At 57.4% G+C, this 26,466-nt stretch overlaps 1 protein-coding gene and 1 pseudogene across 6 annotated transcripts; one reads left to right on the forward strand and one right to left on the reverse strand.

The window, feature by feature from the left end:
• The first annotated feature begins 1,834 nt into the window (after positions 1-1,834).
• REXO1 (RNA exonuclease 1 homolog) lies at positions 1,835-25,970 on the forward strand. 6 transcript variants are annotated; one of them, XM_085013422.1, is made up of 18 exons: positions 1,990-2,127; positions 3,552-3,606; positions 4,156-4,325; positions 15,825-17,563; positions 18,432-18,536; positions 19,693-19,891; positions 21,049-21,212; positions 21,514-21,645; positions 21,731-21,854; positions 22,468-22,581; positions 22,687-22,824; positions 22,930-23,043; positions 23,559-23,632; positions 23,864-23,974; positions 24,288-24,403; positions 24,508-24,646; positions 24,810-24,930; positions 25,006-25,970. In XM_085013422.1, the coding sequence occupies exons 3-18, from the start codon at positions 4,250-4,252 to the stop codon at positions 25,092-25,094; spliced, it is 3,555 nt and encodes a 1,184-aa protein (XP_084869548.1). In that variant the 5' UTR covers positions 1,990-2,127; positions 3,552-3,606; positions 4,156-4,249; the 3' UTR covers positions 25,095-25,970. The 6 variants fall into 6 exon arrangements, 4 of the variants coding, with proteins under 4 accessions (XP_084869549.1, XP_084869550.1, XP_003123050.1 ...); XM_085013423.1 differs by lacking the exons at positions 1,990-2,127; positions 3,552-3,606 and adding an exon at positions 1,835-1,866 and having other exon boundaries at positions 4,110-4,325; XM_085013424.1 differs by lacking the exon at positions 4,156-4,325 and having other exon boundaries at positions 1,844-2,127.
• Positions 9,153-10,091, reverse strand: LOC102158101 (phosphatidylinositol 3,4,5-trisphosphate 3-phosphatase and dual-specificity protein phosphatase PTEN pseudogene; annotated as a pseudogene).
• Positions 25,971-26,466: the final 496 nt, after the last annotated feature.

Here is a 26,466-nt window from a genome sequence, read left to right on the forward strand (position 1 = left end):
AACATACCCAGAACCAGTCCATTTCTCCTGCCTCCACCTAATCCCACCTCATGGCCCACCTGGACCAACCCTTGATCCGGACTCCTGCCCTGGCCCTCACAGTCTGCCTTCCCGGCTGGAGCCACCAGAAGGCGTCTGTGATCACTTTCTGTGAGTCAGGCCCTGCCCTCCTCTGCACTCAGCGCTCCAGGCTGCCACCTCCCTCCAGGGTGAATCGCCCAAGTCCTCCCTGAGGCCAACCAGGCCCTGCATGACCTGCCCCTGCCCCCTCTCTGCCGCTGTTACCTTCTCCCTCTCTCCCCTTTACTCACTCAGGTGCAGCCACACAGGCCTCCTTGCAGTTCCTCCAACAAGCCTGGTGCCGCCTTTGCCCTGGGGCCTTTGCACATATTGTGCCCTCTGCCTGGAATGCCTTTACCCTAGATGCCTGCTTGGCTTTCTCCTTGAACTGCTCAAATTCCACTTCCCCATCAGACTCCATGGACCACCCCTTTCCCCAGCTCCCTACTCTCCCTATCACCCATCCTCCAGAAGAGCACTCTCGGCCTTGTACTTAAGTATCTCCTTTACTGATCTCCTGCTGTCTCTCTTCTAGAACGCTACTACTGCCAGGGTGGGGATCTATGCTTTGTTCACTGATGTCTCTAGCACTGGGTCTGGCACTCACATAGTAGGTCCTTGGTAAATATTTGTTGAGTAAATAACCAAGGTCAGTCAGTGAGTACAGAGGAAGCATCTAGTAAGTGCAAGCTCAGGGGTGACCTGACTTCACCTCACTAGCATTGTCAGGGCCAGGCTGAGGGGTCCTCCCTCCTCTTGGCGGTGGAAGAGGCGCTGGCATCGAGAGACCCCTGGGGTGAGGGGTCTCAGGCCCAAATGCCACCGGGGCCAGGTGGCTGAGGTAAGGATAGATGGGCTGGGAGAGGGAGGAGATGACCTGCACAGACTGCACCCCCACCCTGTGCTCACACGGGGATCCTTGGCAATTGCCAGCTGGCGGGCAGGCTGGGAATTGTAGTTTTATGAAGCATCTCCCCCAATTTAAATAAAGGGCAACAAACAAATTTACATCATTTGAAAAACTAGTACTGAAACAAAACTGGTACTCAGATACATATACACACATGTTCACAGAGGCTCAATTCACAACAAACAGGCGGAAACCACCTGAATATCTATTATCTGATGAACAGATAAAATACGGTTTAGGGTCAATATTTGGTGGACAAATGAGTAAATCGGAATAGGGTTCCGCTGGTGGACCTGGGGATGAGATTTCAGACAAGAGTCCAGTGGGAGTCCACCCGGAGCCCAAGTCGAGGGACCTCCGCAAGCCTCTGCTTCAACGAGTGCAAAACGTGAGCACTAATTCGAAGTCAACCCGGGCGGAGTTGAGTTTCAGAGCCTGAGCTGGGTAACTCCGGTGCAGATCTCCAGGTGCAGGTGAGACACGCCCGCAGGACTCGTGTTGACCAGCAGAGGGCGCCTCAGGGAGACGTGCTAATAAAACTAATTAAATGCACCTAAGCCACAGCTGGACTATGAGGGGGGCCTTTTTTTTTTTTTTTTGATCAGGCGTGCCGTGGACAGCTCCAGGCGCCGCAGGGGTCTGGGGCTCAAGATGGCGCTGTTGCCGCCACCGAGGGCCAGGCGGCGGCGCCGGCGAGGCTCCCGGAGACAGTAGGCAGGGCGTCTCGCCCCCACCACCCCTACCCCCGCGACTGCCTGTCCTGGGCCATGGGTCCATGACCCTCCTTGGGGCCGCGGGAGCAGGTGTTTCTGATCAGGCGCACTTCGGGCAGCTGCTCCCGAGGTCCCTTGCGGCGGCGTCCCGGGGGCCTCCGGGGACCTCGGAGCAAGATGGCGGCGGCAGCGGGGTCCGTGAGGCGCGGGCGGCGGCGACCGCGGCGCCAGTGAGGGGCCCGTGGGCCCGGGCGGCTCCGGGCCGCGGCCCCGCCGCGGGACGGACCATGCTACGTTCCACCGGCTTTTTCCGGGCCATCGACTGCCCGTATTGGGCTGGGGCGCCCGGGGGGCCCTGCCGGCGGCCCTACTGCCACTTCCGGCACCGCGGGGCCCGGAGCCCGGGCGCACCCGGGGGAGGCGGAGCGGCGTCCCCCGCAGCAGGTAATGCCCGCCCCGGGCTCAGCACTCCGGCGCCCGGGCTTCCTTGGCCCCCAGTTCCCCGCCCAACCTTCTTCTCTCTCGCTCGCGGGCGACGTGTCCCCAAGTCCGGGCCACCTACCCGGGGCCCACGTTGAGCGACCTCTGCAAACCTCTGCTTCAACGAGTGCAAAACGTAAACAACGAAGGGACCCGTTCTCCTAGAGGCGTCGCAAGGGTGGAGCGCGCCGGGCTCGGGAAAGGAGCGCGGCCGACACTGGTTGGCAGGCCCGAGCTCATGCCGGGGGAACCGTTCCCGCCGCCTCCCCGGCCCCGAGTGCTCGTGGCAGCCCTTGTTTACTTCTGCGCTTCTTCGGCCGCCGCGCCGCTGATTGTGGCCTCTCTTGTTTACAGTAGCAGTCTAGAGGATCTTGCTTAGGAACCTGGGCTGTGTGTTGAGCCGTGTGCCAACATATCCACTTGCTTGTGTGTGTGTTGGGGTGGGGGTCAGGCTTCCAAGTGAACGTTTCTAGATTGAGCATTACAGTACCGTGGTGATTATCAATGTCGCGGCAGAGTTCGGTGAGAGCTGCCCGGGGTCACGCTGCTTGTGGGGAGTGTGGGACTTGAGCTGTTAAGAATGGGGGCAAAAAGAGGGGCACCGCGAGGAAAGGCTTGCAGGGATGTCCTTACTCCGGAGGGGAACTCGGGCTCTCACTGGGGCTCCTGTCCTTCAGGACTGGGCTCCCCTTTTCTTTCAGGCTCATATTCTTCATTCGGCATCCTCTCTCTTTCCCCATGAAAGAATCCCCATCTCAGAGCCTTTTAACTTTCAAAGAGGAGCGCCCTTGCTAAGATTAAATAATGGGCTTGTTCTCCCATTTTGCCAGAAAAAAAAAAGGAGGGGGTAGCATTTTCTCAAATTTCCATTGTAAGTTTGTCCTGACTTTTTGCACCTGCCACCCACTGTTCACAGCCAGCCAGATGCAAGCATTGGTTGCCTGGCTCCACATTTGTGCCAGGCCTGGGGCTGTGTGCATTGTGGGCCCTGCTCTCAGGAACTTACCCCTGAGGAGGGAAGCTGGCCTGGCCCACAGGTGCCTTAGTTTCCAGCGGTGCCTTACCCCCAGCTGAGTGTCAACGGCCTCCCGGTGTCCTTTTTCAACTCAAGACAGTGCAGTTTTCAATCCATCTATTGACCGACTTGGCCTGGCCTGGCGAGTGATGCTCCTTACCATTGGGACAGATAGGGAGGGACCATGCCCCCAGCAGCAACTTGTCTGCAGACTCCACATGGCCTTCCAGCCTTCTGAACTCTGGAGCTCTGGTCTCTCTTCTTGGGCGTTCATCCTGTGCTATTCATTTCTTGAATGGCCAGTGACTTTCCCAGAGGCCAGGTTTTGAGAGCCCATTTGGTGATGTTGCCCTGTCTGCTTCCCTTCCCACAGGAGAAAAGGCCACTGCCTACCCCCGATCCCCGTGCATCTGCATTTTGTTTCGCAGGTGAGAATAAGCAGTCCTTTTCCCGTCTCTGGTGGGGGGTGGCCTCTGTTACCTTCTGGTGGAATTCTGCCTTGCCCTAGAGAGGCAGGGTTGGAGCCCAGCTCAGCCTCTTTCTTGCCATGGGGCCTCTCTGACACTCTGTTTCATCTTCTGGTCATGCTCACGGGGTAGCCCTCTGAGTGGGCCAGGGGATAGTGTGCACCTAGACCTCCCCCTCCCTTACAGCTGCCCCCTGCTCCAGATTTTGATAACCCTGTTTCCTGTTGGGTTTGGAGACTCTGCAGCAGTCCAGGCTCTGGCTGGGTCCACTTGTGACCAGATAGACAGCCCAAGCAGAGGTGCTCTGGCAAGTGTGGGCTGGGCAGGGATGCTGAGGTCCTGGGTGTTGGCTGCCTGCCTGCAGGTGGGGTGTGCAGCCCTGTGTGACCCAGCACCAGTGGCCTTGGGTTGATGGCCTCCTGAACCTTCCAGCAGGGTCTGAGGCCCATGCAAGGGCTAGGCAGGCATACCGTTCTTTCTGGCCCTCAGATCCATCCTCCTGTGCTCCAGGACCCCTACCTCCTGCTCTTGGACTAGGGGGAGTGCCCCAGTTATTGCCGCATACCCTCGTGTTCTTCATCCTTGACCTTGACCAGTGGGCGGGATGGTCATCCCCATTTCCCAGATGAGGAAACTGGGTCCCAGAGAGGGACAGCCACATGCCTGTGTACACATGGCTGGTAAGTGGGGGACATGGGGTGGAGTTTTGGCTGTCAGGCCCTTGACCCTCACTACTTCTTGCCAGTTTCTCTTGTCAACATCCGTGGGACCTGGGTCCCATCACGCATTGTGCTCCATCTTCCCCTGAGGCCAAGAGGTAATACTGAGACCTGGGAGAGGCAGTATTGAGGATGGGCCTGGAGGAAGACCTGCTTGTGGGGGAGGCCAGGGTGACCCTAGCTGGGTAGTAGTGACAGCATCATTTTTCGTCCCCCCGCCCCCCCAGTCTCAGATGAGGCCCCCAGCGGCCCCTTGCAGTCTGCAAGCCATGCTTCTACAGAGGAGCTCCACGTGAGGAGAGCCAGCCGGGTAGGGAGGCTGGGGCCAGAGAAACCAGCGCTTCCTGCAGAGGTGGGGTTTTGTGTTGTATTATCTGTGAGCTGACTTGAAGCAGGAGGGCTGCAGCGGCAGTCACCGCAGCCCCTTAGCTGTCCTCCCCTTGGGTAGACTTCCCACAGCCCTGATGACGGCGCCTTCAGGGACTGAACAAGTGCGTTCCTCGATCTGATGTTTTCTTTTCCAGCATGAACTGCAGTGAACACTTCCCCCTTCTTCCAGGGAGAGACTGGTGCTGAGAGCCCCAGCCCAGAGCAATACTGTCTCTTGTCTGGAGGCCTGGCCAGGGTACTTGAGGACCAGAGGGTTTTTACCAGCTGGCTGTCAGTGTGGTCTTTGGTCAGGACAGCCAGGGCCTTTCACCTGAGGTGGGAACTCTGAAGCCAGCCAGAGGAGGAGCAGGAACTCTGGGCATTGGTCACTCCCAGGGCTGTCCTGAGCCCCGTGGGAGGTGGAGCAGCATCTCTGGCCCCCACCCCCTCCTTGTCAGGAGCCTGCCAGTTGTGACAAGCACAGATGTCTCCAGGAGTGGTCCAGTGTCCCCTGGGGGCAGGATCACCCCTGGTGAGAGCCAAGTCTCACCTCCCCACCCTCCCAGGGAGCTGTGTGCCGCCAGGCTCAGGGGGCAGAGCCTCAGCCTCCCAGAGGAGGAGCTTCACTGCCATCCAGTGGGTGGTTCTATTGTTCTTTTGTTCTTGACTTTTCTGTAAAGAGGGAGTGGAGGAGAGGTGCTGTGGGTTTTCAGAGTAGTTCTCTGTAGAGGTCTCTCAACACCAGGAGGAGCACAAACAGGTTTTATTAGCAGTTCAACCCTGCCTAGGAGCAACCCTTGTCTTCGAGGGCTGTGTTCTAGCTGGCAGCAGCCTGGGCTCCTTGTCTCCATTCAGAGCACTTTTTGCTGGACTCCCAGCAGTAGTCATTAGAAACATCAGAGAATACCAAAAAGTCAAAAGAAAAATGTTTATGTGTATGTTGCCCCAAGTCCCGCCTCTGCCAGCTTGCTCTGCTTCCTCCCAGCCTTGGAAACAAAACACTTTGTGTCTTTCTCCTGTAGTGGTGAGCCTGCCCTGTTGATTAAGTTGGATTCTATTGCTGAGGTTTTGCAAACCCCAGTGAGGGTAGAGGCCGTCCAAAGACCTGTGGTCCCCACACCTCAGAGCTCCTCAATAAGCACCTGGCGAGCTTTAAAAACCTGCCTTTTTTCCCAGATCCAGGCTTAGGCCATTTGAGTAAGGATGCATCTGCACCTCAGCTGTTTGGGTATTTCCTAGGAGTCTTTGCTTAGTGTCAGTAAAGCCATGTCTCCCACTGCATGTGATCCTGATCCCCAGGGGCTACAGGGCGATGTAGGGACCTGTGTGGTTGTCACAGCTGGGGAGTGCTCCTGGTGATGAGAGGGTGGGGGCCAGGGATGCTGCTGAGTGTCTTGCAGTGCTCAGATTGGTCCCCTTCCCCTACACACACACACACACACACACACACACACACACACCCCGCCCCCCACCCCTGGGTGTCATTGGTGTTGCGGCTGATCAGTACCCCAGCCCCTGGCCTATTTTGTATTTGGGGAAGAGGCTCGCTGAGGCCGGTAAGGAAGAGAAAAGCCCTAAAAATCTCCACCTTCCTCTGGCTCCTCCAAGTCTGGAGGAGAGGCAGAGCAGCCCAGGTGCTCGGGTTGGGGTTGGCAGGGACAGCAAGCCAGCTGGGAGAGCTCGGGACCGTGCGTGGTGCTCAGGTGTGCGTCACCCCCAGAGCATTGTTCAGAGAAGAAGTGCAAGCACCATGGCTGACTTCCAACCCCTACAGGCAGAGTGGGGCCCCAGATGAAGGCATTTAGGCTTTACTTTCATGGTGCCAAGAGCCTGGCCTGGGAGGCCTGGCCTCAGTTACCTCTTCTGCAAAATGGAGTAACAACGTAGACCCCTGGCAGGCGGCGCACCTCCCCGTCTCGCTCAGCTGTGCTGCAGATTCTTTGTTCCTGCCTTGCCGTCATCTTCCACCCCCACTCTGCCTCAGAATCCTCTTGACAAAATAACTTCTAGTGACAAGAGTGTGGTTTTTAAGCCAAGCGGTGGGTGCCTAGGAGTTTGGTTCATTCAGTCTGTCCGTGTGCTGAAGCCAGACTCCTGTTGGTCTGCCTGAGTCACAAGAAAAACTGGAACACTAAGAAGAAGGGTGGAAGGAGGGTTGCAGGAGCTGGAGGCTGGTCGCTGGTCAGGGCAGGTGCCAGCTGGATCTCCTCAAAGGTGTCTCCTGACCATTTGGCCTCCTTCATGGTGGCAGGTCCTGCAGTGGCCAGTCTGTGGCTTCCTCCGGGTGCCAGCTTTCTCGAAAGGGCCATGGGGAGCGCCCTTCCCAGGCGGGCTACATGAGTTGCAGGCAGGATTGGGAGCCCAGAGCATTTCTGAGGGAAGAGCTCTCCTGTCTGTTGCCTTAGTTGTTGGAGGAGAGCAGGATGGGTGACTAGTGGGCCTGGGTGCTCTGGGGGTTGGGACTTGGCCATCTCGCAAGGCGTGGCCTTAGTGTGGCCATGCACACACACGCAGGTGTCCCGGGGCCTTGGTGCTACCTGTAAAATCAGGCCCTGGCCCTTGGCCCTCCCCGGCTCTTTGGGGTCTTCTGAGATCAGTGCTTATCTGTGAACCAGGCTGTGGGGACTCTGCAAGGGGAGGGGGTGTTGAGCAGCACAGGCGTGGGCCCGTATCCGGAGAGAGCACTTGGCTCCTGAGGTTGTAGGGAGTTGGGCAGCTGTCCCTGAGCAAGCAGTTACTGGGCTGGGCTCTGAAGGGTGAATAGAAATTTGCCCGGTGGCTTGAAGAGGGGAGGGTGGTGGGCAGCAATCCAATATTCTGGGCAGGGAGAGGGAGCAAAAAAAAGGCCTGGGGGGGGCTCTCAGGCTCTGCTTTTAAGGGGCCTAGGAGGTGAAGGAGGGGCTGACTCCCAGCATTGCTCCTCCTGCAGCAGGCCTGGCAGGGGACCATGCCAACTTGTAACTTGTTCTCTAGCCAGTTAACTTTCCTGTGTGGCTGCTGGGTGCCATCTGTCCTGAAGGGACTGTCCCTTTTGGTCAGCACCAAGCTTGTGTCTGCAAGAGTGTACATGCTTAAGGCATTGTGGGGTCTGTGGCTCGTGGTTGATATTTTATTCATTCCACAAACCTTTGCAGATTTTTTCCTTTTTTTTCCGTTTTCTTTTATTACTCAAATGAATTTATCACATCTGTAGTTGTATAATGATCATAACAATCTGATTTCACAGGATTTCCATCCCACAGCCCAGGCACATCCCTGCACCCCCCAAACTGTCTCCTCCAGAGACCATAAGTTTTTCAATATCTATGAGTCGGCATCTGTTCTGCAAAGAAGTTCAGTCTGTCCTTTTTTCAGATTCCACATGTCAGTGAAAGCATTTGATGTTGGTGTCTCATTGTATGGCTGACTTCACTTCGCATGATAGTTTCTAGGTCCATCCATGTTGCAAAAAATGCTGGTATTTCGTTCTTTTTAATGGCTGAGTAATATTCCATTGTGTATATGTACCACATCTTCTGGATCCACTCCTCTGTCGATGGACATTTAGGTTGTTTCCATGTCTTGGCTATTGTAAATAGTGCTGCAATGAACATTGGAGTACATGTGTCTTTGCGAGTCGTGGTTTTCTCTGGATAGATGCCCAGGAGTGGGATTGCTGGATCAAATGGTAGTTCTATGTTTAGTTTTCTGAGGAATCTCTACTGCTTTCCACAGTGGTTGCACCAATTTACAATCCCACCAACAGTGTACTAGGGTTCCTTTTTCTCCACACCCTCTCCAGCACTTATTGTTTGTAGACTTTTGGATGATGGCCATTCTGGCTGGTGTAACCTTTGCAGATTTTTGTGCTGGCAGCATAGTTGAGGCTGGGGTGCAGAAAGGAGCCAGGGGTCAGCATGTTGAGTTGCTGGGTGGCAGGGGATGGGAAGCTTGTGTCTAAGGGGCACCGAAGCCAGATTCACTCAGCACATCCTGGCATTGCTTGTCCTTGTGTGTTCTTGAGGCTAGATCCATCCCTGCCTAGTTAATGGTCACACATCACAGTTGCTTGTCCTCAGAGACCTGAAAGCTCACCAAAGTGGCCTGCAGGAGGGGATAGGGCTGACCCACCTTGATGGCCAGCCCTCTGTCACCTTCCCCAGTACTTGCCTTCAAGGTAGACTGATAAAAGCCAATGCTGCCCACCTGTGACCCTATGGGGAGACTTTTTTTTTTAATGGGAAAGTGCTATCTTTATTTATCCTAATTGAATTTTAAATGTCGTTTTGACACAAAAAGGTATATACATGGCACAGCTACACAACCTTTTTTCAACTGGACAACAAGTGTCAAAACCCTGTGGATGTATAGGGTAAAACAAGATTAGTCAGGAAAAGAGAATTGTTCCTATAACTGGTAATCTGACACAATGTCCTATTGCCATTTTAAAAAAAGGTCCATTTTCAGTTTATTCAAGTTTGTTTTTTATGGTGTTTTATCCCTCTTTATTAAAAAAAATCAGACTTTTGTAATTTGTGTATGCTGATCTTCATCAAAAGGTTCATTTTCTGGATCAGAGACAGTGGTGTCAGAATATCTGTAATGATCAGGTTCATTGTCACTAACATCTGGTGTTACCGAAGTTGAACTGCTAGCCTCTGGATTTGATGGCTCCTCTAACTGTTTTTGTGACGTACAGCTTCACCTTAAAATTTGGAGAAAAGTATTGGTTGGCCTTGTCTTGATTTGCTTTGTCGAGATCATTTTTTGTTAAAGTGAGCACTAGATATTCCTTATCTTTATCTGCACTTTCTATACTGCAAATACTATCACTTTCTTGATCACACAGACTTCCATTTTCTACTTTGAGGTTTCCTCTGGTCCTGGTATGAAGAATGTATTTACCCAAAAGTGAAACATTTTGTCCTTTTTTAGCATCTTGTTCTGTTTGTGGAAGAACTCTACTTTGATGTCACCACACACAGGCAATGGCTGAGGGAGCTCAAAGTACATGAACTTGTCTTCCCGTCGGGTGGGTCCTGAATTGGAGGAATATATCTTCACCTTTAGCTGGCAGACCACAAACTGAGGATTGCAAGTTCCGCCACTGAACATTGGAATAGTTTCAAACATTATCTTGTGAAACAACAGTGCCACTAGTCTGTAATCCAGATGATTCTTTAACAGGTAGCTATAATACTACACATAGCGCCTCTGACTGGGAATAGTTACTCCCTTTTTGTCTCTGGTCCTTACTTCCTCATAGAAATCTGGGGCCTCTTGTGCCTTTAAAAATTTGCCCCAGTGTAACAAATATGGGGGAACTTTCTTAGAGGATGGAGTCAACTCACCTTGGCCCTGAGTCCTTAGAACACCCATGAAGGTGCTGTCTCCCTGGCTGGGCTTATGTCCCTGCCTCGCTTTACTTGACACAGCTGCGCTGCTGGGCCTCCAGACCAGGGGCCCTCAGGAAGCCTGTGCTTTGGAAGAAACACCCATTGGAAACCTGTTTTGGGGATCTGGTCAGGGGATTCTTAAAATTTTCTTTACCATGAATGTCATTTGGACCCATCTTGGACCATCAGTGAGGACAGAGAAGTGGAAAGGAGCAGACCCCCTGGTCCTCCGGGGAGAGTGGCAGGTGGCCTGCAGTTGTGACCAGTGTTGCCCCTGAGTGGCTGGTCCAGATCTGGCTGTGTGGCACCTTGTGCTGCTTCCCCGAGGTGGGGGCTTCAAGCTGAAGGAGCTGGGGGCCTTGTCAGGGCAGAAGGAGACCCTCCCAGGCCCTCAAGTGGGGAGGAGGACTCCAGACCCTGCTTCTCTGGACACAGCCATGCCGCGGCAGTGGGCATGTCTGGGACGGCCCCTGTGTGCACCCAAGCACCCCCTCATGGTAGTCACTGTGGTTCTCTCCCACTGGTGTCTGGGTCGCTCTTCCAATCTGGAATATGTGAATGGCTAAGTGCCTTCACCCCTGGGCTTAAGGCTACTGACCTGATGTTCAAGAGTGGAGTTTGAGGAAGTCCCCCCACCCAGGGGGCTGGCTGATGGTGCCCAGGGGCAGACTTGGCCCCTCTGAGGACCTGGGGGTTACTCCAGCCTCCATTGGGGGGTGACCTTGGGGGGTACTGTCTGCCAGGTCCCACGTCCCAAGAAAGCCCAAAGTGTGTGTGTGTAGATGGAGGGTGCTCAAATCTTGTGATCCCCCATCAGCCTCCCACCCTGCATTCCTGTCATTAGCTGCATCTTTTCTGCCCCTGTGGAAATGACTTCCTTTTTCCACCTTTGGGGCCTCTGTTACCTGGGCAGCTTACTGGGGCCAAGAGGAGTCTAGTTGCTCTGCCCTGTGACTGGTCCTTGTGTCCTGCTCAGGGACCATTGTTAGTCACCTCCCAGCACCCTGCCCGCCCCCTTGGGTTGTGACTGCCTTCTGGGTTGGAGGTATCCCTGCTGAAGTCTGTCAGGGCACAGAGCAGGAGGCAGGACCCCTGTGTAGCTGGGTGCTTATCACTTTGGACCCAGAAGAGGAGGGGTGGGTGATGAGGGTCCTTCTGGCTAGAGAGGACAGAGTGGCTGGGCATTGTGGTCTGAGTGGAGAGAATCTTGGGTTTGGGTCAGACCTCTCAACTGTGAGGATTAGAGAGGATGGCCTTGGAGCCTTCGTGGTGGGGTCATGAGCTCCCATTGGGGTCTTCATGCTGGCTGGTCTGCTTGTTTCCACTTGTCATTAATTCCACGTGTAGCTAGAGCTCATGGGATGGGTGTCTGTGTGGTTTCAGAGGGCAAGGTGTTTTCTGGAATGGAGGGTCGTGGTGGGAGCAGAGCAGCAGAGGTATGGATGGGACCTGGGGTGGAGGTTGCTTCCTGGCCAAGGGACGCTTTGGAGGGATTGGAGGTGGCCACCTGGGACTCGGAAGGACCACTACTCTGTTTTGCCCTTCAACTCCCCGTGGACTCTGTCGGTTCCGTGCCATCTGTTCCCTGAACACTGTGGCCCCGCGTCTGTTCTTCCTGCTGTGGATCTGGGGAAACAGGCCTGGCGCCTGTGCTGGACACTTGCTCAGAAGCTGGTCAGAGAGCCAATCAGCACTGGTCTGGTCACTGGGAGAGCTACTCATGGCCAGAGCCAGGAGGGGGAACCAGCCCTCTCCCTTCTCTGGGGCTCCAGAAGGCTAGGGGTCTGGGGAGAGGCCTCTGAGAGGCTTCCCCACCTGACACCAAGGGGCGTCACTCAAGTGACTGCTGGGCAGGTCTGGGCCTAGGGGTCCCCACTGCCCCAGAAAGTGTAACCCCATCAGCCAGGCCTTCAAAGAGCTTTCTCACCATCCAAGATTGGCTCCCTTTCCGAAAAACAGCCCAATTAATCTTGTTTACCAAAGGCATGCTTCCCTGGTACAAACCCCAGAGGAGGCTCATTTGCTTCTACTCGAATGAATTCCCCAATAATTGGAAGGTATGTTCTAAGGCCCCCCCATGGCCCTTCCCCAGCTCTCGAGGATCACCTGTAGAGTTGCCTGTAAAATATTTTCTTGGGGAGCTTCTCCAGTTCCCACTGGTCCCTTGAGGGACCAAACCCCAGAGGCAGGTTGGGGCAGGGGCTAGGTATCACAAATACCCTCTCCATTGTCTATCTCCTATCCCCAAGCCAGCCTCAGGTAACTGTGGCAGGGGCCTAGGGGCCAGTGCACTCACTCTTGAGCCCCAGGGGGCTGTGGCCAAGCCCCTGGGCAGGTGATGTGGCCTTATAGGACACTGGGAAATAGGCCTTGGGGGAGGGTCTTGACCTAGACCATTTCAGTCCCTCCCAGGGCTGTTTTGCTTTTTGGTGTAGCTGAGTTGGGGAGGCAGCCTCCCCCAAGTCTGAAAGTATCCCACATTAGCAGGGTTCCTGATGTTCAGATCAAGGGGCTGGGGGCTAGGGCTGGGCCTGGCCAGGAGCTATGCCCCCTCCAGAGTCTGAACACTTGCACCTTGGGCGGGCAGGCTGCCTGGAGGCTAATGGGAGTGGAGGGGGCCAATTTCCCTTAAAGTCAGTTGATGCTGTTACAGGCTTCACGTCAGAAAGCAGGGCCACTCTCCACCAGGATGCTGGGGGGTGGGGGGGGCCCTTCTCAGCCTTGCAGCCTGCGCCTCACTTCCTTGCTTGGGGACTGGGCCCTAGGGCACCCCCTTCCTCTTCTTACTTCCCAAGCACAGACTTGGTGGTAGGGGAATGCTTTAAAAATCCAAAATGCATGGAATGTTCATCTTGGCTGAGCGGAAACAAATCTGACTAGTAATCTATGAGGACGCAGTTTCCATCCCTGGCCTCGATCAGTGGGTTAAGGATCTGGCATTGCGGTCAGTTGTGATGTAAGTCTCAGATGCGGCTCGGATCTGGCATTGCTGTGGTGGAAGCCGACAGTTACAGCTCCAACTAGACCCCTAGCCTGGGGACCTTCATGTGCCGAGGGTGTGGCCATAAAAACATACACACCAAAAAAACCCAAAAAACAACCAAGTGCAGAGGTCTCAACTCTGCCCTTGATGGCGAAGGTTAGGGGCACTCCTGGTTATTTGTGCATGGCTTTTGCCCTTTGCCAACAGAGCGGGTGAAGGGTGAGAAAGGACCCCATCCATTAGATCCTCACCCTGCTGTGCCCACCGCCCCTGGGGGGCACTTCCACCACCTGGGGGAGCCAGGTGGGACGAGAGCCTTCTTAGCTTCAGGAGGGAGGTTGGAGAGTGAGGTGGGTGGGCTGGAGGCCCCCAGAGACCTGCAGGATTCAAGTAACCCCTCACTGAGCCAGGACTTAGACAGGGAGGGGAGACCTTGGCTACTCACTTCACCTGGGCAGGTGGTGGGCCAGGAGTGGGTCTGCCATTAGTGCCTTTGGACCCATTGTGGGTTGAGGTGGGCTGGGAGAGGGGCCTTGGATCTTGCTGTTGAGGTTTAGAAGCCTTCCTTTTGGACAGCTCCTTCACCCTTGCTTAGGGCCGAGGGCCCAGTAGCCACATGTCCTGACCTGGCCTCCACAACGCCCTTCACCCTGGCATCTGCAGCTGGAAGGTGAGGGCATGGAGGACCGCTCCCTGGCAGCCCTGTCCCTCTGCCCCCTTTGGCCTTTGCTGCTTGTTTTTCTTGTGTGTTTTTGCCTTTTCTAGGGCCACTCCTGCGGCATATGGAGGTTCCCAGGCTAGGGGTCCGATGGGAGCTATAGCTGCCAACCTATGCCAGAGCCACAGCAACGCGGGATCTGAGCCGCGTCTGCAACCTACACCACAGCTCACGGCAACGCCGGATCCTTAACCCACTGAGCAAGGTCAGGGATGGAACCCGCAACCTAGTCGGATTCGTTAACCACTGTGCCACGGCAGGAACTCCTACTGCTTGGTTTTATCTCCCCATGTATAACCCTCAGCCCCGGCTCATCCCCAGCTTGTTCTTAGTGGTCTAAAGCACAGATACATGTGTACATGCGTCGTTTCTCCTAAGTATCAGTTGAAAAATAAGTTCCAAGTTAAAAGACAGACCATAGGCCTGCAGTGGAGCCTGTCCTACCTTGAGCCCCCAGGCAACCTTGGCCTGGCTGATGGCCCCTACATCACCCATCTTCCAAGTACCTCCTCATTCAGTGATGTGGGAGTTTCCTGGGGCTTCTGCAGCAAGACACCACTCACTGAGTGCTTTTAAATAGCACAGAGCTTTCTCTGGCACTTCTGGAGGTCAGAGGTCCAAGATGGATCTCCCCGGACTCCAGTCCAAGTATGGGCACTACTGATTCCTTATGGAGGCTCCTGGGAGAATTGGCCATCAATCTGACAACCACAGGTCATCAGATCGATTCATTTTTTTTCTTTAGAGGTTTTACAGAATTATGTCCTGTGAATGTCTTTTTTTTTTTTTTTTTTTTTTTTTTTTTTTTTGGTCTTTTTGCCATTTCTTGGGCCGCTCCCGCAGCATATAGAGGTTCCCAGGCTAGGGGTAGAATCGGAGCTGTAGCTGCTGGCCTATACCACAGTCACAGCAACGCAGGATCTGAGCTTTGTCTGCAACCTACACCACAGCTCACAGCAACGCCGGATCCTCACCCCACTGAGCAAGGCCAGGGATCAGACCCACAACCTCGTGGTTCCTAGTCGGATTCGTTAACTACTGCACCACGACAGGAACTCCCCTGTGAATGTCTTGATGAACTATCTTTAGATTTTGGAATGTTTGAATACAGTATATTATTCCTTTCTTGGAACACTGGGCTTTATTTGTTCGCATTTTACTGAGAATTTCTGCACTTCTGTTCATAAGTGAGTTTTCTGTAAGTTTCGTGCCAGCATGGGTGGAAATACACTCTAGAGCTGGGCAAATAACAGGAGCTGCCCACCCACTGCCCCCATTCAGATGGACACAAGTGTGCCCACTTTTCCATCCACCCCACTTTTTGTTTCCCCAACGTTACATGTTGTTTGAACATCTTTTACGCCCTTGGCATTGCACTGCTGATGTTCTGCCTCAGTTCCCCTCTGTATACCTGGTGCTCCTCAGCAGTAGACACTTTGGGGCTGTTTTCTCCATCTTGCTCTGCTAGTGGGCTTTTCTGCAGGCAGGAAAGCAAGTGGGGACAGAGCCCACAGGCACTGTTACCAGGCAGGGCTGCGTGCATCCAGCCACTGTTCTGGGTGGGTTGGGGCCAGCCCAGCCTTCTGTTCCCTCTCCACTCCACACCCTCTGCTTGGGAAGCTCTCTGGTCCGGTGTCTCTGCACCCTGTGCTCTCCGCCCTGGCTGGGTGTCTGGCCTCCCCCAGCTGCAGGAAGCCCAGCTCCCCAGACCTCACCACCCCATCCCAGTTGGTAAAGCACCCAGCTCCTGTGGCCTTCTCTGGGGCCAGGGTTCTGTGCCCCTCACCCTACCTGGCAGCCTCCCAGGGGCAGTGCCTGCATGGATGGGCCCCCTCTTAACCTTGAGTTGCCACTAGTACCTCAGTGGTTCTCATTCCCTGGTAGTTTCTGGAAAGCTAGTTCTCTGTTATTCCCTGCTGGCCCTGGGAAGAACCAAGACGTGGCTGGTTGCTGGCTCCCATGGCCGCTGCTGTAGCAGGCCTACTCACTGCTGTTTTCTCCCTCTCCCATTCCAGGGCTTGGTTATGACCCATACAACCCCGAGCTGCCCAAGCCCTCCTCACAGAGGGAGAATGGGGCCCTGGGCCGAGGGGATGAGCCCCACTCAGACATCCTGGAGCTGGAGCTGGTCAACCAAGCCATTGAGGCTGTGCGCTCTGAGGTGGAGCTCGAACAGAGGCGGTACCAGGAGCTCCTGGAGACGGCCCGGGAGCACAGCTCAGTGGAGGCCCCTGCCCTAGCACCCTGCGGCACTGCTGCCTGCCCCGCTGCTGGCCTGGATGGGGACACCTTCCCACTGTCCTTCGATTACAACCCCAGCGGCCATGGCCTGTTAAGCCCTGATGGCGGCTACCAGCCCACCCCGCTGGCTGCCCCTGCTGACTCTGGCAGCAAGTACTCGCTGGCCTCTCTGGACCGGGGTCAGGGTCATGGTGGAGGGGGTGTCAGTGCCTTGGAGTATGTTCCCAAGGCTGTGAGCCAGCCCCGGCGGTATGGCCGCCCCATCCCTAGTGGCAAGTACGTGGTGGACAACTCTAAGCCGTCTACAGACCTGGAATACGACCCACTGTCCAACTTTTCTGCCCGCTTGCTAAGCAGGGCCAGCGCCAAGGATGACAGGGCCCCCAAGCGGCCCAGGGGCTCCCGCAGCAGTGAGCCCTACACACCTGCACCCAAGAAGCCCTGTGACCCCTTTGGCAGCTGTGATGCCAGGTTCTCAGACTCAGACGATGACGCTGCTGCAGCTCCTGGGGATAGGCCCACCACTGCCAGCCCCCCAAGAGCCCGAGCAGGCCCTGAGAGCAAGGCCCCAGGGAGGCCAGGCTCCAGGGAGGGCCCAGAGCCTGAGGAGGTCAGCCTCCGGGAGACTAAGGAGATGGCCGTGCAGTACGATGTGGGGGATCTTGGGCAGCCGCCCACGGGCCCAGGCCGGTCACCCCCTGCCAAGCCCAGCTCCCCAGCCAGGCCTTCACAGGAGCACAGCAGCCCCAAGGAAGGGAAGCCCAAGAAGAAGAAAAGTAGGGTGCTGCCAGCCACTGGCCATAAGGACAGTGTCCGGAAGTCAGACAAGAATAGGGATGCAGAACGTGGGAGGCCGGCCGAGAAGCCCTGTGGAGACAAGAGGGGTCCGCAGGCCAGCAGCCCCCGGCACAGGGCGGAACGGCCCCATGGGACCAAGAAAAAGCCATCTTCAGCCACTGCGGTGATCAGCTCAGGGAAAGGCCGGCCCAATGGCTCGGGACCACGGCAGAGCCCCACAAGGGTGGGCGCCCACCCTCCGCCAGACAGGACGGGTGGGAAGACCCCATCAGGGAAGCTGATAGAGCGGAAGGCCCGCTCACTGGATGAGGGCGCCCCCCGGGACGCCCCCAAGCTGCAGAGGCGGGCTCTGAGCCATGCCGACCTCTTTGGGGATGAGAGTGAGGACGAGGACCCCGGGTCCCAGGCACCGGGACTCCGGCCACCTGCCCTTCCCAGCCTCAGCTCCGACTCTGACTCCGACTCTGACACGGACTCTAGCCTGAGTCTCTCTGCAGCTCAGGGGCCGCCCAAACGCCTCAAGGCCTCCCCGCCCCCCTCAGCTGGCCAGTCCTCCCCCTCATCCTCCTCCTCCTCGGGGGCGGGCTCTGATGTGGACTACGCTGCCCTGGAGAAGGAGGTCGACTTTGACTCTGACCCCATGGAAGAGTGCCTGCGAATTTTCAACGAGTCCACCGCTGTCAAGACAGAGGACAAGGGCCGGCTGGCTCGGCAGGTGAGGGCAGGCCGGGCCCAGGCTGGGGTGGGCTGGGCTCCTTCCCAACTTCCCTAGGACTGGAGTCTCCGCGATGACTTGCTCAGGGTCTCAGCCTCAGTGTCAGCCTCCTAGCTTGTTCAGAATTCAGGACCCCTCACTGGCTTCCTGCTGCCTCCTGCGCCCCATCCAGGAAGAGGACGCTGGCTACAGCTTGGCTGGCAGGGTCCTGCAACAGGCTTGTGAAAGCCTTCCGGCCAAGGGGTACTGGGCACCACCTTCCATCCTGGCCTGCTCTGCTGCCCTCTGCCACCTCCCTGAAGCCTCTCTCCTCTCCTGGCCCCTACTTTCCCCTCTGTCTTTCCCTGTCTTTTTCCTACTCAGTCGCCCTCCCCTCCCATCCCCAGCCCTACCACCCTCAGCCTTTCTGGTGCCCTGCTCCAGTGTCCTCACCTCAGCCACCAGAGGGAGCTTGCTCTAAACAAAGTAGGCCTTGCCAGTCCAAGCATAGAACCTACAGCTTCTGAGGGATCTCACAGTGGGACCCTGGTCCTAGCCCTTTGCTTTCCCATTCCACTCCCAGATTCTGATCCTGTGCTGGTTGGAACAGAGGGAGCAGGAGGCAGGCCCTGAGAGTGGGTTGGGCCATGTCTGCAGAACTTGCCTCCGCAGGCCTGAGAGGTGGGCTCTGGGGCACCGAGTCTGTTTCCTCACCTGTGGAGCAGGGCCTGGTACACCTCCTGAGGTCAAGGAGGGAGAGGCGGCAGCTACTCCCCCAAGCAAGTCACTGTCTTCCCACCGCTCCCTGTCCCAGTCTCACATCCCCCACCTGCCCAAGGCCAGGGCAGCAGTGGGGGGTGCCTCACTGAGGGACGGGTGTATGTTCCAGCCTCCCAAGGACGAGAAGGCTGAGGATAAGGGGCACTCAGGGCTGGCCACTCTGTTCCCGGGGCAGAAAAGGAGGATTTCGCACCTCTCCAAGCAAAGCAAGGGGGTAAGTGTCCACTTCTGGGTCCTGGGGGGAGGCTGGCAGCAGGGACAAGATCTCCCTCTGCAGAAACAAGGACCTCGTGTGCCCTTGCCGATGGCTGCTTCTGGCAACCTGTGTCCTACAGAGATGTGCCTGAGACCCCCCTCTAGTCATTGAGTTGTGCTTAGTGCCGGTGGGGAGCGGGGCACAGAGCAGAGACAGGAAGGGGAGAGTAGCCCTCCAGCAGGGTCACACTGCCCTGTCCCAGTCCCAGCTCCAAGGTACTGTGTGATCTTGGACAAGTGGAACAACATCTCTGAGCCCAGGTTTCCTCCACTGTGGTCTGAAGAAGACAGGAACAGTTTCAGTCACCAGAGGGAGTGGGGGTGGCATGAGCAGGGAAGGCTGGCATAGAAGACAGGGCTCTAGCCTGGGAACTGCAGGTAATCTAATCATCCCAGAGCTGCCGGTGATCTAATCATCTCTTTCCCCAGATGAGATTGGATCAAGCAAGATTGGATCAAGCAAGATCTAATCTGGGGGCAGGGGGCTCCACCCACCCTGTGCCTATATATCAGGGCTGCCAGGGGACACATGCTGTGTGTGTGTAAGTGGTGTAACCTCTCTGAACCTAGCTTTCCTCCCTTGTGGTCCAGAGACAAAAATTGTTGTCAGTCACTGTGGGGGTGGTCTGAGCCCTGAGCTAGCATAGAGAAGGCTAGGGCAAAAGACAGGGCTCCAGTCTAAGAACTAGATTGGATCTAATTACCGGACCCCTGTGGAGGGATTCCAGAGGTACAGTCCAGAGAAGATTGGATCAAGCAAGATCTAATCTAGGGGCTGGGGGCTCCACCAACCCTGTCCCTATATAAAGGGCCCAGGGCATGGTCTGGACACTCAGCAACCAGGAGAGCAGGGCTTGGAAGGACTCTAGGATAGTGAAAACATCATGGTGAATTTGAGAGCTGAAGCTCCCAGCTGGTTCCCACCAGAGTATCTGAAAGCTCAGGAGGAAGCCAGGCAGTTCCTTCCAGGACACCTGCAAGCTTGGGAGGCCTGCCCCATCCCAGCCCTGGAGCCCCTGCCACTCAGCCCTCAGTGCTACCCTAATCCTGCTGCCCTGGACAGCCCACTCTGGGTACCTCTGACATGCGTTCTGGAACTGGGAATTATCACCCAGGCAGAGCCCATGAGGCGAGGCCCAGTGCCTCCTGCCCGGCCTCCTACTGCTCAGGAGGTGTGCTACCGACGGGCCCAGCAGGCACAGAGGGAGTCAGTCAGCTTCCTCCAGGCTGTCCAGCAGCCATCCTCAGTCCACATCTCGGCCCCTGGAGAGAAGAAGAGGATCGCCCACGTCCCCAACCCCCTCCTGGCTGCAGGTAAGCCCCAGGGCCCTGGTCTTAGGAGTGTTTCTCACCCAGTAGGAGCTCAAGGCCAGTCTCCTTTTTATGCCAGTGGTAGAAGCCTTGAGCAGGGCCCATCTGGGTCTCAGTGTGCTTATCTGTGAAATGGGGATAGAAGTCTCCCCAGCTGTCAGAAGGAGACTAAGTCAGGCCTAGTGTCATGTCTGGGGCTCTGGGCCTATCTGTTAGGGGTGGAGGCTGGGTGAGGTGTGTCTGCCCCTTTCCCCCCTCTGTCGCCTGACCTGGGGTTCTCCCTGTGATCCTTGCTCTGCCCCACCTGCCTGGTTCCTAGGAGGCTCCCACCAGCTGTGCCTTGAATCTGGCATAATGCTGAGGGGTGTCCCTGGAGGCCCTCACCCTTGACTGAATCAAGCAACCCTGGGGGACTCACCTGATGTCTGGTGCCTCGTGCCGTAAAAGACCCTGAAAGCTCTCCTTCCATCACTGAAAAGCAAACATCCTTAGCGATGAGGCCAGGTGGCAGCTTCCCTCCCCCGTGGCCTGCCAGGCTGACCCTGGAATGGGACAGGCCCTGACCCTGCCACCCCTGCCCTTCCTCAGGGCGAAAACACCACCCACCCCTTCCCTGGCTGCACTGCCTGCTGCCACCCTGCCTGGAGCCCTTAGAAATAGCCCTGCTGGTGACCACTCTCCACCCTGGGGGTAGGAGACTGTGTGGTTTGTGACCTCATCAAAGGGAGAGGCAGAATACAGAGGCAGCTGTGCGGCGGCCGGTGGTCACAATGAGTGGGCTTGGGGTGTCCTGTACCCTCTGGTCCTCAGCCTGGGAGCCAGGGCCTTTCCTCCCTCACACTTCAATGCTTCAGAGTCGGGGGCCGGAACATGTGGCAGAGGCTCCCCTTGCCCCGTGCCACTCGCTGGACCACCCTGGCGGCAACCTTGCCTGAGCCGGCCTCCAAAGTCCCATTTTTGCCTCCCTGCCTCGATGGACTTGCCTGAAAGCAGATAGAACCTAATGTCATTCCACAGCCCACGGGCCAGACCCCGGCCCTTCCCGCTGTGCTCCGAGATGCACGTCCTGCTGACGCTGAACGGCCGCGGCCGCCTGGTGCTCTGCAGCTCAGTGATGGGCGTGCTCTCCTCCTGTCCTCATGTCCCTTGTCCCCCTCCAGCCCCCACAGGTGCCAAGAGGACCCTCTCGGCCAGCACCAGCCAGACTCCCAATGGCCCTGAGCTGGGCAGCCAGCCCCTGAAGACGCGCACACTGTCCGGCATGGCATCCAAGACCACCACCACTGTCACCCCCAAGCGCGTGGCACACAGCCCATCCTTACAGGTAATCACGCCCATCCACTCAGGCTTTCCTCTCCTGTCTGCCCACTCCCTCTGTCCTTTTCTCTTAGTAGATTTCTCTCAGAGTGGTTCCATTTACAAACACTGAGCAGGGTCACAGAGTTGCCACACACCCCCCCGCCCTCAGTTTCCTCTCTTGTCAACACTGGCTGGTCCTCTGTTGGTGCCTCTAAGCTGGTAGGGTCTGTCTGGTGTGTAGTTCACCCGTGAGCTCTGAGAAGTACCTCGTGCCTCGTGCATGCAGGCAGGAGTATCCCAACTTCTGCTGATTTCTGTTCCTCCAGAGTTTAAAGAAGCCCATTATCCCAAAAGAGTTTGGTGGCAAAGTCCCTACTGTCATTCGTCAGCGGTATCTCAACCTATTTATTGAGGAGTGCCTCAAATTTTGCTCTTCTAACCAGGAAGCCATAGAGAAGGTGCGTGACCTGCGGTGTGGGGGTGCAGCTGCTGGATGGGGGTGGGGCCGGGTCAGGCAGGGCTGAGCTGCGTGTGTGCCCACAGGCGCTCAATGAGGAGAAGGTGGCCTACGACCGCAGTCCCAGCAAGAACATCTACCTGAATGTTGCTGTGAACACCCTCAAGAAGCTGCGGGGCCTGGTCCCCCGCACCGGGCCTGGTCTCAACAGTAAGTCACATGCGTAAGACCCGGGCCAGCCTTCAGCACAGGTCCCCCTCCCCACACTCTGGGTCTCCCTTGCTGCTGGAGCCTCTTTGCAGCTCTAAGCTCCAGGAGCTCGCCAGACAAAAGCTCTGGGTGCCAGCTCCCCAGCTGCCAGGCTTCTGCGGAGGATGGCACTGGCCCCACACCCTCAGAACAGCTTCCTATTGCTATTAACCGCCCTCCGTGAGCTGAGGGGCCACCGCTAATGGGGGGCTTCTTCACAGTGAGTGTCTGGGCCGCCTCTCTGTGCTGAGTGCGGGAGGGCATCTCCTGACCCCTCTTGAAGGATGCATTAGCGCCTGCCCGTCTCTCTCCTCAGCTCTTCTGCTCTGCCTCCCCCCACCCCCGGGCTCCAAACAGCCCGAGAAGGCCATTAGATCTCCTATGAAGTTCTTCCCTTCCTGCAAGGGGGAGATCCGGGGGAGTAGAGGGCCTTCCAGGCAGCCTGCTAGTCCCCAAAGAATCAGGGTTGGGGGGGTCACACAAGGTCAAGCTGACCCCTTCTGGAGGAGGGTGGGGAGCCCTTGGGGGGGACCAGGTGTCAGAACCTAGTTTACCTTCCTATCCCCCCTTCCAGAAACCAGCAGCCGCAGAGTTGTGTCTCATGAAGTGGTGCTGGGGGGCAAGTTGGCTGCCAAGACCAGCTTTTCGCTCAGCAGACCCAGTAGCCCCCGTGTGGAAGATCTGAAGGGTGAGCCTGGCTCCTCCAGCGCAGCCCCTGGTGGCTCGCCCAGCCTCTGGATCCAGCCTCCCATTGGCCTCAGTCTAGGGCTGACCCCTCTCCTGCTGTCTCCAGGGGCCGCCCTGTACAGCCGCCTCAAGGAGTACCTGCTCACCGAGGACCAGCTCAAGGAGAACGGCTACCCCTTCCCACACCCCGAGCGCCCGGGAGGCGCTGTCATCTTCACGGCAGAGGAGAAGAAGCCCAAGGACTGTGAGTCCCTCCCACACCCCACCCTCCTGGGGGCCAGGCAGAGCCTTCTGGAGGGAGTGGGCTGTCCTGACACGTTGTCCCCTCTTTCCCTGTCCCTGCCCGCAGCCTCCTGCAGGGTCTGCTGCCGCTGTGGCACTGAGTACCTTGTGTCCTCCTCTGGGCGCTGTGTGCGCGACGAGGAGTGTTACTACCACTGGGGACGGCTCCGCCGGAACCGAGGTGAGATCCCAGGCCCCCGGCTGAGCTGTGGCTGGCTGCCTGCTCTGACCGCTTGTAACTTTCTTTCCCTTTGTTGTTCTTTATGGAAAAAGTGATACAAAGGCCTTCCTGTCTGGCTCACAGGCAGATAAAAGAAAGGCTTCCTCCGCTGGCCTGTCCTCGCCTGTTCCCATGGAGACACGGGGGTGGTTTTGCCCTGGCGGGAATGAAGGGTTTGTCCTGTCCTGAGGCTGCTTGTTTCATTTGGTTGTCGACCCGATGTGCCCAGAGTCCCTCTCATGGGAGCACACGGGGCTCCTTGAGCTGCCCTCTGGCTGCCTGCACACCCACCTGGGCAGGCGGCCCCCCCGGGGGCACACCAGGTATATGCCCTCTCTCGCAGGGTGGGGCTTGCACAGGCCATACTGGCTCCTTGCTACTGCTCGGGCCTGGCGCCCTGACCAGGCAGACCAACTCTCCGGGAGGCATGAGGCTGGCGTCAAGGTGAGCCTCTGCTGACCATGTCTCCTTTTCAGTGGCTGGTGGCTGGGAGACTCAGTACATGTGCTGCTCGGCTGCCATCGGCTCCACCGGCTGTCAGGTTGCCAAGGTACGTGTCTGGGCCACTTCCCCACCCCCGACCCCGATCCTGGGAAGCCCATCCCTGATCATGGCCGAAGCCCTGACCCCCAGCTCCCTTTTCCATCCCTGATTTATCTGCGTGGTCTGGGGGCCTGGGGAAGAGGAGAACAGTCCATGAAAGCTGCCCGGCCCTGTCCCGTGAGCCCAGCCTTGCCCTCCCGAACCTGCCGCCCTGACCTTCCTTCACCTTCACCCTTAGCAACACGTGCAGGATGGCCGGAAGGAAAGCCTTGAAGGGTTTGTGAAGACTTTTGAGAAAGAACTGTCAGGAGATGCGCACCCAGGAATCTATGCCCTTGACTGTGAAATGGTGAGTCGGCCCTGCTGACCCTGGACTTCCTAAGTCCTCAGGAGCCCTGTCAAGCGTGGGGGCCTTGCTATCCAGTGGGGCTGTCCTGGTCCCTCTGCCCAGAGCCTGGAGCCAGCGAGGGTGTTGGGATAGAGGGGAACAGCCGCTGGGTCCACCCCCTGCTCAGCATACACAAACCCCTCTGAAAGCAAGGTCTGAGCCTCTGCCTTCGGGGTTCAGGGACCCAGGGGGGCTTGTTCGTGATCATTGTTGTGTGGGGCCAGGGAGGACTGCCAGGATGCTCTGTCTGAGGCATGTGCTCTGGCCCCTGCAGTCCTACACCACGTACGGCCTGGAGCTGACGCGGGTCACGGTGGTGGACACAGACCTACAAGTTGTGTACGACACCTTCGTCAGGCCGGACAACGAGATCGTCGACTATAACACCAGGTGCGCCCTCTGCCAGGGCCCAGCCCACCTGCCTGCAGCCTGGCGCCCAGGGTGGGGTCCCCATGCCCTCCCCAGCTCCCTAAGGCCTCTATCCTCCACCCTAGGTTTTCAGGGGTGACTGAGGCTGACCTCGCAGACACAAGCATCTCACTCCGGGATGTCCAGGCCGTGCTGCTCAGCATGTTCAGTTCGGACACCATCCTCATTGGCCACAGCCTGGAGAGTGATCTCCTGGCCTTGAAGGTACCCCCTGGCCCACCACATCCTTGGCTCCCCAGGGGTCCTCAGAAGGCAGGCGGGGCGCCCAGGGAGGGGGCCTGGGGTCTAGGACTGGGCATCTTTCCACCCCAGCCCTCCCGGGGCCCTGGACCCTGGGATCCCTGACTGGCTGCCCACCCACCCATAGGTTATCCACAGCACCGTGGTGGACACGTCCGTGTTATTCCCGCATCGCCTGGGCCTCCCGTACAAGCGCTCCCTGCGGAATCTCATGGCCGACTACCTCAGACAGATCATCCAGGACAATGGTGAGCACCTGGGCTGTGGGGGCAGTGTGGTGGGTCCCATGGGCTCCCACCCTGACGCCTCTGTCTGCCCCACAGTGGATGGGCACAGCTCCAGTGAGGATGCCAGTGCCTGCATGCACCTGGTGATCTGGAAGATCCGAGAAGACGCCAAGACCAAGCGGTGACCGCCGCCTGCCCGCCCACCTCTCCCGCAGCCCCGGCCCGTCCTCTACCCCAGGCCTCTTCCAAAACAGTGCAATAAATCTCGAGAGCTAACCCTGTCCACATCGCCAAGACACGGAAAACCGAGAATGGGAGGAGCCGGCGGCAGAGAGCCCAACGCTGAGACTGACCCCACCCGGAGTCCCGAGCCCCTGCCTTACCCCTCTCGCCCGTCCCTGCCTCCCTGCCCCAGACCTCTGTCCTCTGGAGACTGCTGCTGACTTGACGGGCGAGGCCGGGACCACCCCACCCGGCACCCCAGCCGGGCCCTGCTGGTACCTTGGGCGGAGGCGAGACCACTACTCCTGCCCCTTCTCGTGGGTGGTGGGGGTGGGGAGGGGGGCGGAAGGCGGCTGGGCAGGCTTGTCGAAGGTTTGTTTGTGACAGGGGTTGTCTTTTTATTTTGTATTGTTATTTTTATTATTCTTAATTTAAATCTGATGACTTGCACAGTTGTCTTCCCCCACCCAGAGGAGCAAGACCCTGGTGCTGCCTTCCCTCCTGGGGGGTGGGGATAGGGCTGGGAGGGGCCAGATGTCACCCCAGCAGCTGCCAGGCCTTGGGGTTTCCGCTCGGTCTGGGCCTGGACAGGTGTGCACTGGCCTCCCCTAGCCCACCTGGACCCCAAAATTTCTGGGAAACAAGCCAGCCCCTCCGTGAGCCCCCAGGACCTCGCCTTCCGGATGCCCCAGGGCCCATTGGCCTCTGGACACTTGTCTTCCCGCCAGAGCCCCGCCCTCATCCGGGGGCTGTCTGTAAAGGCCTGCAGCCCCCCAGTTCCCAGACCCCCTTCCCCAGCCCCCCAGGCAGGGACGGAATAAATGTTTGTATGGATTTTAGAGCTCATGGCGTCTTGAGGTGTTCTTGGTGCCAGGTGTGGCTCTACACGTGCAGTGGAGGTCACATCACCCCTGATGGTGGGGATCAGGAGTGGGACCTACTCCTTCATGACAGCCAGCCCAGTACCCAAGTAGCCCCTGTCCCAGGGCTAGTGTCCTAGAGCAGACCCAGGGCTGTGTTCTCTGGCTCCCTCAAGGTGCTAACAATGGAGCCAGCAGCCAGGTCCTGTGGATGGAGTTGCCACCCGTGAGGTGGGGGCTGCTGCCAAGGGCTGAAGGGTGGGAGACTCAGACAGCTGCTGTACGTTGCACATCTGAGAAGCTAACTTGGGAAGGGAAGGGTGGCCACTTGTGTGAAGCAAAAAGTGAAGCCAGAAGAGCCTAATGGACTGGAAGATGCTGGGGCGCCCCAGGCCCCAAGGCAGGAACACAAAGGTGCTGGAAGGAGGCTGCCTGGAGGAGGCCTCCTGCCACTCCACTGCTTCAGCAGAAGTCA

The sequence above is a fragment of the Sus scrofa genome, chromosome 2 (assembly GCF_054392235.1).
Source record: "Sus scrofa isolate SSC_HxYL_T2T_F1_AM1 chromosome 2, Sscrofa_HxYL_maternal_Yorkshire_Landrace_v2.0, whole genome shotgun sequence".
Classification (NCBI taxonomy): Eukaryota; Metazoa; Chordata; class Mammalia; order Artiodactyla; family Suidae; genus Sus; species Sus scrofa.